We start from the raw sequence: 12,804 nt of genomic DNA, 5'->3' as shown, positions 1-12,804 counted from the left end.
CAAAGAGACCTTCCTGCCTCTTTGCAGAAGGGCCTCCGTAGTAAACAAAGCCCACGAATATGAGACGGTGGTCGACGACAGAACACGATGGACGCGGGAACTGGGTCGACGGGAGAAACTTTTCCTTTCGCCTTCAACCCCCGCGTCACCCCTTTCATCTTACGTGGATATTGCACCCTGCTGTTCGTACAATTCCGCGCGACAGAAGGGAACCGTCGCTCGCGATGAATTTCGAAGCTGGAATATCGGAGAATGAACGCAGACAATGGTCAGTAACGATGCGAGATCTTGCCTCTTTCTGCAAACTGTGTACGTGTCCATCGTTGTATAAGAAAGATCCAGGAACTAGATTATTACGATGTGTAACGTTGCAACAAGGAATCAAAACGACTAGTGTATCTTATATTGCGAAATTTTAGATATGACGTTCATAAATTGTTAGACTTTTTCATTGAAAGTTTGTAAATTCTAAAGTGTACCAAGGTTAATGACCTTTGAGACCTGAAAACTAAAATAGAACAGCGATATAAAACACTGTAACGGAAATATGAAAATTTGTTCCATTTGTCTTAGAATGTGGATAGGAGTGCTTCAGGATGGAACGAAAAGTTCAAAATTGCGTGACTACTTTCTAATATTAATTGAAATGTAGAGCAAATATGAACAGAGGTATACTTCTAATTGCAATTAAGACTAATCTAGTTTTATTATCCCTAATCAGCATAATTTGATCTAATTTGATCTAAATTTAATTTTGGTATAATTTAGAGCTTACCTAGATCTGCTGTAAACCTAATGTTATAACTGTATAATTCAAGTCTAGAGTTAGCAACACTTGATACAAAAAGCTAAATTTGGAGCACACAGACAGGACAACATATGAATTTCAAATTACATGTTGATGTCTTGTACTTAATTAGAATATGTAAACGGAATCACTTCATTAAGATAATTTCTTACAATTTTATGTTAATAAAACATGCAGCGATTTCTATAAATGTATAAACAGTTTGGAAAATAGGATTGTAAGTATATAGTTAGTCACTATATTGTTACATTAATAAAAATGAAACTTTAAATTTCAAAGCAGTAACTGAAAACTGTGCACACTGTGTCGTCACAATTATCAAGAATCAACTGTCCAATAAATTTTCATTTTCCTTAAGAATGCCTTTTAAAAGCTACTTATAGTATTCAAACTAAAAATCAGGAAACATCAGCTCTTTTTATTTCCACATTTATATTATACGAATATTTTGACCGGAATTGTTCAACACACAAAGATATTAAAGAATTACCATTGTACAAAACTTTTTGTTTTGTACCCTTACTACCTATTGTTAATAGTACTCATCAAAATCGAAAATAAACAACACTTGTTCCAAAAATGACCCAACTTAAGAAACTTGATTTTCGAATTACAATCATAAATCAGTTTAGTATAAAGTGTATTTTGGTAAACATACTTTTCTGAGTTGATATTTTTAAAGTAAATGTTCAAGTACATAATCATAGTCATTTTCGACTGAATTGATGATTTTCTTACCATAATGTAAGAAAGATGTCAACATTAGGAAAAATTGTTTAGAAGTAAAAAAGATCTCCAAATTAGACTAGATCGATTCACTATTCAAATTAACATTGTTATAATCGACGATACGGATACGGATTGGCGACTGCGATTATCACGGTACTCATGATAGATATTGATCCGTTCTATGTTACCATTCAATATCGTTTGGCTATACTGTAGACGTAAGTACAGGACTCATGCAGACCTCGTCAGTTGTTCGACTTTATGTTGTCACGATGACGATGACAATAGCAACGATGATGGTGGTGGAAATACGTTACGAGTCATATTACCGTGTTCCTAGGGCTGAGCATCCATCAGCGGGTTCTACCTACTTCGTGGTCGCTTTATGTATCTGACAAATTGCGCTACTGTGAAATGTCTCGTCCTTCTCCCTTTCTCGTTCTACCTTGCGTGATATCGTACAAGCTCAGAGGATTATCGTCAATAGATTACCAGCCGTTGAAAGCGTTTTCATTGGTGGGATAACTGCACGCGGAAGCACCGAGAATTAACGAAGTAATGGCTTCTCTCTACTTGCTTAAGTGAATTCATGTGTACAATTTTTGCCGACGTAGATGGTGGAATTGGTCGGGTATAATGAGAGCAATTTGTATTGAGTGCTTTCGTTCCCTTCCAATGTCACAGACAGATCGATACTCGCGCGAGCACGTTGCTTATTTATAGATGACGATTAATATTGCACAGTTGGCAATGCTAGTCCACCGCGCGAGGCTAGCCTCTATTGGACTAAAAACGCTTGTAACAGAACCATTTGACGTAGAGGAGAAAAAAACTAGTTGACAGAACTGCTGAACGGGAATTCTGGTACACAGAGAGATGGATCATACAGATCGTTGGTATATCTCTTCTTTTTGAGCTAAAGTAGTGTTTCATTAGTGACTCTCGCCCTCATCCGAAGATGGTTTAGGCAATTATGGTTGTAACTGATTAGAGAAAATATTTGGGATCTATTATAAGACGAAAATTGAGCGTGAAAGGAAGGGGATGAATTCGATTGTGGAACCTGTAGAAGGATTTGGCCATTCTATGCTGACATGATCACTTTTCTTAATCGTTTAGGAATTGTAATGGAAATTGAAACATTCAGTAACTTAGGCGACACTAGAGCGAATTCAACTTAATCCTTTTCTTTACCTATTTAATTTTTAAAGGAAAGTATTAAAAACAATTTTTGAAGTTGCAACAAAATTACTTAGATTTGTCGAATGAAAAAAGAAGAAACTGAATGTGATAAATAGTTTGTAAAATAAAACTTTAAAAGTACAATGTGTACATACGAAGATAAACAAATATTGTGAAATTTGGAAGCCTGTACTTTTAAACGAATTCAAAACCAACAAATTGACCATTTAAGCCCAGACCAATTTCATATGAATGAAATACATCATATTTCATTTTGTCCAAATCCCCAATTGCAAATAAAACAACTGATAGATATGGTATGAAGTGACTAAACCGTTATTCCAAATTTTACAAACAATATTTGCTGCAGACAGATTATGATACATTTAAGTCACTAAGTTAACTGATATATTAATGGAATCTTTATCAGCAACAACTTTCGAATTGCAGTATGCATCTGAAGATTTGCACGTAGAGTCTTAGAAACTACATAAATCCCATTTCTTCTTATTAACATAAAATCCTAGTTTCCAATACTAGTTCTTTCTACATATAGGTATAACAAAATCTTTATACTTCATTCTTCTCTATTGGATGATTAATCGTAAGTACGACCTTACCTACTTTGTAATAGATTCTTGACGGGAAACAAGAATCAGCGTCTTTTATACATCCGATAATAACATATCACCCTTTGCACTCGGTTGTCCTTGCCAAGGGGAGTGTGGAAAAACCAGTGCAATAGGGTTAAAATAAAGAGTGAACATTAAGTGGGTCAAAGTATTTTAAAAATTATTATCCAACAATTAAGTAGTAATACTTCAGTATTAAGATCAGAAAACTAATCAGTCAACTACCAGAATCCATCACACAAGTATAATAGTTCTTCACTGTAAATTTTTCATTATCCGTGCCAGTTCTTAGAATTTACTTGTTTATCCCTTTAGTTTTTGTTTCACTTTTAATACCGGCACTCCTTTTGCCATTCTCTTTAAAGGATGATAATTTTGGTTAATGACATAAGGGTTAATTAAATCAAAACAACCCTTCAAAGCAGGAATTGATATTCTGCATTGAAACAAATACTTACTGTTCTCATGAAAATTTGCACAGTTTTGCAAAATATAAAATTAGAATGTTTTTAAAAAAATTATTGTTATTATTATTAATTTCATGTATTTTTTTGATTATACAACATTTTATTATACGATATGATCTTTTTACAAAATAAAAAAAAACAAATATGAACTCTCAAAGCACGTTTTTGAAAATATAGGTATCTGAAAAATGTTGACTATTTTTTACGGGAAATTCCATTTTAACTATTTCAGGGCAAAAATAAAAATTCTTTTCTAAGCACCATGTGCGGGAATTTTCTAGTTGCATGTCTATTGAGTTTGCCCTTCAATGCCAATAGGTATTCAACGTACAGTCTGAAATCAAATTAGCTTAAACCTACCACTAAATCTGAAACAGCTAAAAGGAAATATGAAAAACCATTTCTGACCTCTAGGGTATAAAATACGAACAAATGTAAACTTCGTAAAATATTATTTATAAACCACCCATTTTCATGCCACTTTTATAACACTTCAATATTTATTATCTCGCAAACTGTACAATTTTTGTACGTTCAATTTGGAAGGCTAAAAACAATTTTTCCCCGTTATTAGAAAATATGCAATTTTGTCGTAGCGGAATCTACAAAAACTGTTCAATGTACGAGAATAAAATATAGTGCATAGAATCGAACAAAGCATGCGAGGAGTTTCTTTCGTGAATAGCGCTCCCCCCTCTCTGCCATATGAATCAAAATAAAAAAAAGGCCAGACGAATTATGTGGGAACCCGAGTATCTCGATCTCAATAAAGTACTTCCTACGTTCAAGTTTCACCGCAGAATCTTCGATTATGAACCGCCACCACACCGTCGGGCTACTAGCCAAGCCGTGTTCCCGTTTCTCAAGTGCTGGACGTGCTGTCTCGATCAGAGGATCGGGGGGTTGAGCGCGGAGGCAACGTGGAAGTGTTACGCGCTTATAGATACACCGAGACACGGCGTCAGCTCGAAAAGAAAAAGGATCACTCGAGCGTGGCGGATATTATTGTCGTTCTCGGTATAAGTGGCGGGACGAAGTGGAAAGATACGTGTGCAGAGGTAGCGAAGGAGAAGTAGAATCGGTCGGTGGCACATGCACCACGCGACGATGATACAATTTGGAGCTTTGCACCGGAGGCATGTGACAATATCACGGCTACGTGGTACGTGAACTAGCGAGGGATGCTTACGCTTCCCTGGAAGACGTGGCTCACCAATACCACACGGCAGCACAGACACGCCGAACAGTGCCAGGGACGCGAGGAAAGTCGAGAAAATGGTCCGAGGTTTGTACATAGGCGCGTGTTCCGCAAGATTTTTCGCATTTGGATTTGTCGGATTTGTCAGATTTCCTGGGCGATATCTCCGACACCGGCTCTTTCATTTCTAGATTACACTTGAATTTCAGCTTCTTTCTTTGTTTGCCTCTTCCACCCTGGCGTCCTCTATGCCCCCATTTTTTTGCTACATATACGTCCCAGCATCTCTGAAAGGATTTGTTTAGAATTCTGTTGACAACTACTGGGACATTTTAAGAGAACCAAAGAGATTTGTCACTGACTTCAGAAACGATTTATGTAGCATAAACCACCATTCTACTTCAGCTTTTCTTTACAACAGTTTACGGAAGAGCCGCAGGACGACTTCAACTGGGAGTTTCGACAGAAATATATGAGGATTCTGAAACTGTCATATTTAATAGAGCCGCAGAGGTTCTTTGGTGAATATTCCAATTTTTGTGAATAATTACTTACTCTTACAAATTCAAATTATTCGAAGACATTATGTACTTGTTACCACATTCAAATTTTAAGAATCTTTTTTATCGTTTCTTATATGGGCAATAATAGATGCATTGACTTTGACGAGTTATATTCCAATATTTCAATTAAGATATCTTCTAAACTAATGGTTTCTCGTCCTTCTCTAAAGAATTCAAATCTTGTTTGAACTATTCTTTAGTAATTTACATTTATAGATCAAAAATTGAATACCTTACATTGGAGCTCAAAGTGGGAGCTTTGTCCTACTTTCTCAACTACTGACGAGGATTTCAGCTCTGTCGTAACAAATAGATCATAAATCCGTTCAAACGTGGTCGTCAAAGATATATGTTATGGTACATACAAATAGAACTGTAACTAATTACAGTAAAATACTACTCGAACTATCCTATTGTTATCTAGTTAGTTAGCTACTGGGTAGTTAGCCAGAGAGTAGAGGCTGCAGTTTCACATAGTTCTACATCTTTTTGTTAGTGATATCTATGCTATCTATTCTTGAAGGTACAAGTATAGATACCATGTATAGGCAAAATATAAGTAAAATAAAGTGAAAAACTGCCAAAGATTAAAATTTTTCTGTTATCAAAGCCTCGAATAATTCTTCAATGTTAAGTTATTTAGTGCCATATCTGATGGCCATACGTAGGCTTAGAAGCAAACGTCTCGCATATGGTGTGAATAAAAATATGAAATTTATGAAAACACAAGTTATGAAATCGTGCTCGTTAATCCTAGATATTAGTTTTTTAATTACAGCAACGGTTACCATAATATAACACAGGAAGTAAACTTTTTCTGAAACTAGATAGTAAAGTTTGTGGTCATAATTAAATACAAACTTTTTAATTATGCCATGTATTTACACTATCTTACCAAATTGAAATTGTAAGTAGATCTCTGCAACTTTTCATAGATATGACTAATTCATAGATGTGGGAGAGGTGCAGTTCGTTTCTACTCCCGCTATCTAATAGATTTCATTATATTTTTTTCTGCTCATGTCATTTGTTTGAAATGAGTAATCACTCCTGACATCAGCATACAATATGACTTATCTCTATAAAAGAATAGATAAGGATAGAAGGTAAATTCACTATAATCACACAGAAATTTATTCTTTAAGTTCCCAAAAGCTACTGATTACCATCAACAAGATGAGATCCATTTAAACTTAACGATTTTTGTTCAATGTTAAAGAGAATATTATTATTTTTAGCACTTATTGCATTGATAAGGAGATTTTATCTACGTGATATAAACAGTCGTAAGATAAGACAGGTTGTTACTTATGTATAATACTCGCGGTGTGACGCAATAAATTGTCGCAAAAGTCTCGTTTAACGATATAAATCATAACTATTACTAACTAATTTGGAAAAAAAATGAAAATCAATATTCCTGCATAAATCAATATGAAATGTAACTATTTAACATTAATTAATACTTCATTCGGTGTAGAACGAATATGTAATAGAGGAATAGATTTGAAATCGATACAAATACTATGTTTAATGAAACTCGATACGCTAATTTCAGTTCTCTTGAACTATCATGGCACAGCAATATAACAATTCTGTGAAACAGTTTTAGAAACTGAAGTGAACGTTACACTAGCTCTCCATCTCTGTCTCTTCTACTTGCACATCGTCTGTACGGAGCTCTGTTCGCGGCTTAAGACACAAGGCTTAAGGTAAGCTAAAGACATGATGATTCTAAATGTGCGGAAAACCGTTGCTTAGCACTTGGACAACGCGAATACCATCAAGCGAGAAAATAATGAAATTTTATCACAGCGAGTATAGTAAAAGAAGGACCAAAATTTTGGTCGATAACAATTTTGGAAACTTTGTACTATCCCACGTATACAGTAATTCACTTTCAGGTCTATTAACAGTAAAGAGGCGACAAATCGATCAGTAGGAGCTGTTATCGCCGCGAATCAAGATCCATCACGGCAACCTGATAAACTCACCGCGTAAGACGCTATTCGTGTAGACTCGTCGCAGCAAATATTTGCGTAATTCATGATGGAGAGGGAAGCGTAGGTGGCTCTACCTCTCTAGAACGAGATAGAAATCCAGCTTGTCAACAAGCGGAGAAATTAATTTCGATGTAGTTCCCCGATGAGGCGAGGCAGTCGTATCTAGATAAGAAAACCCTCGCGCGACCTCTGGGACCTGTAGTGACCCTTTCGTTAAGGGAAATTCCTCCCCCGAGCCGTACGTATCACTTAACCCTTCCGCCTATCCGGCTCCCTTAACGCGTTAAACGTCTCTTCGAGAACTTACGCGCTTGCTTCCCGAAGCAACTTGCAGACCGCGCGAACACTTCCCGTAATTAACTACTCGTTGCGGTGGTATCTTATTATTCTATGAGCGGAGCGGCAAGAGTCCTGTGGTATTAGGCATTAAGGAGAATTTACGTGACGACTTAATACGGCATCACGCCGTTAATCGAACGTGAACTAGCGTGTTACCGGGTTACAGCGCAACGATGGGAAAATATTGCACTCGTGTGCGATTTAACAGTCTAACGCGATTTAGATTCACGCAAAAGAGACTTCTGAAGATTACGTCACTCCTCCAACCATAGCTGCTTGACATGTAGGACGTATAATTGACTTCACAAAAATTGACTTCTTACAAAAGATTAAAGGATGTTTTAGAAAAACATCCTCTGCACTTTTCCACAGTCATCGTGTTCTTCCTTTAAAGAAGCGCGATGAAATAGGAAGGAGTGTTGAGGTATAAGGAACTTTGAATGGTCATTTTCCTACAGAATATAGAGGAATACCCAATCAGAGGTTCCATGGAAACCTCTAGTTTGCTCATAATGTCTTAAATCACTATAACAAGCACCTCAAACAGCTCTGTCGTTTCGAATATCTCCGAAAGCCCGCCTCTTCCGAGTATTAAGTTTAATAAATTGTTATTAGAAAACTAGTTTTATTTCTTCGAAAGCAGTGGTTCTTCTTGATTAGTTGGCACATCAAGTACTAATTTCACGCAAAGTCTGGTCGAGGCAGAGGTCAACCGAAGGTAAAACAAGCGTTTTCAATAAAACGTGTCACATTAAAAAATGTGTCTCAAGATATAAATTAAAGGATGAAGGACGATGTACAATTTTAAAGCACATTAAACGTTGCCCTCGCTCCGCCCACGCGGTAACGCGGGTTTACGCCTCAAAATGCCATTACGTTCCCCGAATCCTCTGTTCCCGGTTCTCGAACGGGGAATTCCGCCCTTCGAATATTGCTTCTCGCGTTAAGCGGGTACATATTTTAGACAGGTTCCCGGGGGGTAGATGAAGAAGATCGTGAAGCAGAGGTGAGAATAGGGGTCGAAGAGAGGACAGGAAAGATCGAGGAGAGGAGCAATGTTGCACGGAAGAACTGGAGGGATGGTGGCCCTCCCTTTCTCGCGTCGAGGAATGTCGCCAAGTTATTTTAAGCTTCCTCTTCCCCTCCCTCCTACCCCTTTCACGCAGAATATCGCCACATTTACGCTACGTAACGAAATAATAAAGAAGGGCTATGGCATCATGTTCCTTGCCTTGTTATACGCTCTCCAGGCACTGAAACACCCTCCTCAATTTGTGCCTCGCGTTTCCTACGAAAGATGTCGTAGAGCAGACAAGTTTACGATGGGAAGAAGAGACCTGATATTTTCCACGCTTGGAAGAGTGGCAGACAGGTGTGTAAATGGTGTCTCTTTCTTAGGAAATGCGATTATTAAATGCGTTTCAAAACATAAGGGTTAGAACAATTTTTGTGTGATCTGGAAAACTGCTTTGGTTTTAGCTACAAATGTAATTTCTTTATTGGTTATAATATTTCCTACTGATTCGGCATTAGAATAAAACTCTCTATTATCTAATGATTCGGGAGAAAAAGATAATGTTGTGTAGATATTTTTGTAGTTATATTATAAAACGAAGCCTCTGACTAATTTACAATAAGAGTATATTAGTAACCTTGACCACGCGACTTTTTAGTTGGCCGAATGATAAACACATGGTTCCTCATGGTAGAAGTATTACAACTAAAATGGCGCCAGTATAAGTTTTTCCAGGTGACCAGATAATCGTACAAATGAAGTTACCAATAGGCATTTAGCCTAAGGGGTGCAATTGTTGTTACTTACAGTCCATAACATTATTCGCTTTCGCTGTACTCTTGAGTGGTCTATATTATTACTAACTATGAAGAATAACAACCATTTTTTAATCTCTATACTTTCACATAATTGAATTTAAGTTTTGGATACAAAATGTAGTAGGTAAGTAATAACTTTAAAACTCTTTGTACAGATTTTTGGACATATTTTCTGGCGCTTCCGAGAAACAGGAACTACTTTGACATTACTTTGGCATGGAAAACGCTTTAGCAGACTATAGAAGCAGATGGTCAAATTCTAGTTCCATGCAGAATACATGTTAAATGCTTCGTAAATAAACTTCTCAAATATGTTGAAAACATATTCATGAAGACAATTGATTTCAGTCATGAAACCTATCAAATAAAACACTTAATGCTATTAATTTTAGAATAGCCTTATTTGATTTTATTTGTAAGACCTCACGTCTTTGCTTATTTAATTTGCAGTCAATTACTTTGATTCTTTCTTTCCATGAATATGAATTTTGATACTGATGACTTGATAACTGGACTTCATAATTTGATGACTTTGATAATTGTATGTATGGTTAAAGAAACTACTTCTGGGTTTATGTTGTGTTTTACGATGTCATTAATTTTGAAATAATGCGGAATATAATTAATTTCCAACTGCAAATTTTGAGTAATTTCAGTTTATATGAAATAATTGAGTCACAGTACTTTCTGAAATACTGTAGCTCCGTTATAACTCACAGCACGATAGATTTCTATACGAAAGCTTTTATTCACGAGAACAAAGGTGCTCCATCTCCCTCTAGCTACAAATTTATGAGATGGATTACCTGTTCTCTGGGTTTTTATAAAAATTACGCTATCATAACTGCTGGAACGCTAAATTTACAAAACATATGAATGCTCAGAGCATGTATTTTTTATGACTGCTTGAAGAAGAACTAAAAAATTTCTTCAACTAATTAAAGAACCACTTAAGAAAAATCATGATAAACTATTTCTAACATTATTAATGTTAGAAAAAAGATTGTAATAAATAGGCGTCACCGGTGTTAATTACTTCCATATTCATAAACTTAAAATTTTTGCAATTTTACATCATGCTAATTTGTGTGCACGCTAATTTATGTCACCTAACAATCCCACCGTCAACCATAAGATACTATCTTTCAGACAAGCTACACCTGTTAATCTCCTAGTCACAAAACTCTAAACACTATTTCATGTCTTTCTATAATGAACAACTATTGATTCCGATCAAGAGACAAGGCGATAAAGATGCAAACAAGGTCACATGCAGCTATCACTAGTCAGGAATGTTAGATCAAGGTAAAGTATAATAAATAATCTACGCTGTCCTTTGTTAGCGTCACGTGTACGAGAATTGCTACAAAGATGTAGATATAACAGCCTGAGACTTACGTGTTCTCTTTCTGGTCACCGTTGTTCGATTTCGATGACGGTGACGGTTGCTGGGCCGGTTGTTTTGAGTACGGATGATGATGCACCACGTTGTTGTTGTTATTGTTGTTGTTGTTGTGCATGTGAACCTTGTTCGCGTTGCTGTCAGTCGGGGAACCCGGCGAGATCTTGCCCGCCAGAGCATTCAATGATTGAAGCATTTTCATAGGAGTCCTCCTGGCGACCGTATCTCGGTGCCTCCTGTCCTCGGTCTTGTTTATCCTTGGGTAAGACAGGATTGAGTTTTCGTTTCCGGTTTGAAGGCGTCGACCCTCAAACTCTACAGTATCCAGTGGGAACTAAAAGCGCACTCCTCGTTGAGAAAATTTACGAATTCACTGAACTATAGTTCAAATTTTTTACGATATTTGACACGCAAGAGCACTATACACGTGAAAACACGAAAAACGCACTGATATCAATTTGTTTTCAGTCAACGGTCACTACGAGAATCGATTTTTGGGGGAACGTTCTCAAAGCTGTCGAGGGTCAGTTATCCACAACCTGGTTGCTTGAACTGCTATAAAAAAAACAGAGAGGAATACATATAACGATATTGTTTGAGGACTTACGTTGAAGAAATTTGGGTTTTATTTGAATAGTTAGGGATCCCAGGGTACATTTGAAACTTAGAGAAAGCTCGTAGGGACAACAACCCTTCTTGGGCTGAGAAAGAAGGGAAAGATAATTTATAAAACAATACCAGTAATTAAATCGCAACGAAGTGGTCATAAAGAAGATCTACGAGTAACAGAACTCATGGTTGAATGAGCAGTGTGTAAAGATAGGAGAAAGAAACTCTTACAAAGACGAAATATCTTCGAGGCGAAGTGAAATAGGAGAAAGGTAGATAGCTAAACGCGCACGTGGAACACCTCTAGCGCGAAACGGCTTCGCAACGAGTCAATTAAAAGTTTAAGTTTAATTAGAAACTCGGCTCGTATACGAGAACAAGGCTGATCTCCCTTTAACGTTGTTCCGCGTTCACCATTCCCTTCGACTTCACCTGCATACATCTTATCCCTCTTACAGTTTAAATTATTTTCTCCGTTTCTAGGCTAGCTTTACGCAGTTTCGTAGACTAGGTAGCTTTACTCTTTTTACGATTACCAGAATTAATACTTACATACTTAATGGGGAAAAAGGATTAAAGGCTCATTACATTTATATATTAGCTTGTCATAAAAGCTCATCATTATCTTTTAAATTTCTGTCCTACTTTAGAGCTACTATATCATCTACTTTTGGTATAACGTGTAGTAAGATAAATCCAAGTTATTAACGTGTTAATAACTGACTTTAGAAAAAATATTTTACGACGTATAAGTTTGTCCTGCGTGGTCTGTCGCGAAATTACAACGAATAAAGATTGCACACAAGTATTGTGTTTGTCCTGTGTGGTATGTGGCAAAATTACAATGAATAAAGATTGCATACAACTATTTCTTTCTGTGGGTGGGAATAACACAAGAACAAGTCTAAAATACGCCATACCTCACGGATTTAAATTTTGAACTGGAGTGGAAAAGCCTTTGGAAAAAATAAGTACTATAAAAGGTAGGGTCGTTTCATTTTAATTTTCGAAAAACTGTTACGGAACAAAATTCAATGTT

At 36.6% G+C, this 12,804-nt stretch overlaps 1 protein-coding gene across 7 annotated transcripts in view; it reads right to left on the bottom strand.

The window, feature by feature from the left end:
- LOC143186354 (CUGBP Elav-like family member 1) overlaps positions 1–12,804 on the bottom strand; it is a 537,153-nt gene that overhangs the window by 447,800 nt on the left and 76,549 nt on the right. For all 7 annotated transcript variants that reach the window (XM_076390000.1, XM_076390002.1, XM_076390001.1 and 4 more), the window contains exon 3: positions 11,153–11,711. In XM_076390000.1, coding sequence (XP_076246115.1) covers positions 11,153–11,358 — 206 coding nt within the window. In that variant the 5' untranslated portion in view covers positions 11,359–11,711. The remainder of the gene's footprint in view (positions 1–11,152; positions 11,712–12,804) is intronic.

This window comes from Calliopsis andreniformis, chromosome 12 (genome assembly GCF_051401765.1).
Source record: "Calliopsis andreniformis isolate RMS-2024a chromosome 12, iyCalAndr_principal, whole genome shotgun sequence".
NCBI lineage: Eukaryota > Metazoa > Arthropoda > Insecta > Hymenoptera > Andrenidae > Calliopsis > Calliopsis andreniformis.
The sequence above is the reverse complement of the archived record's forward strand: the minus strand, read 5'-3'. Positions and strand labels throughout refer to the sequence as shown.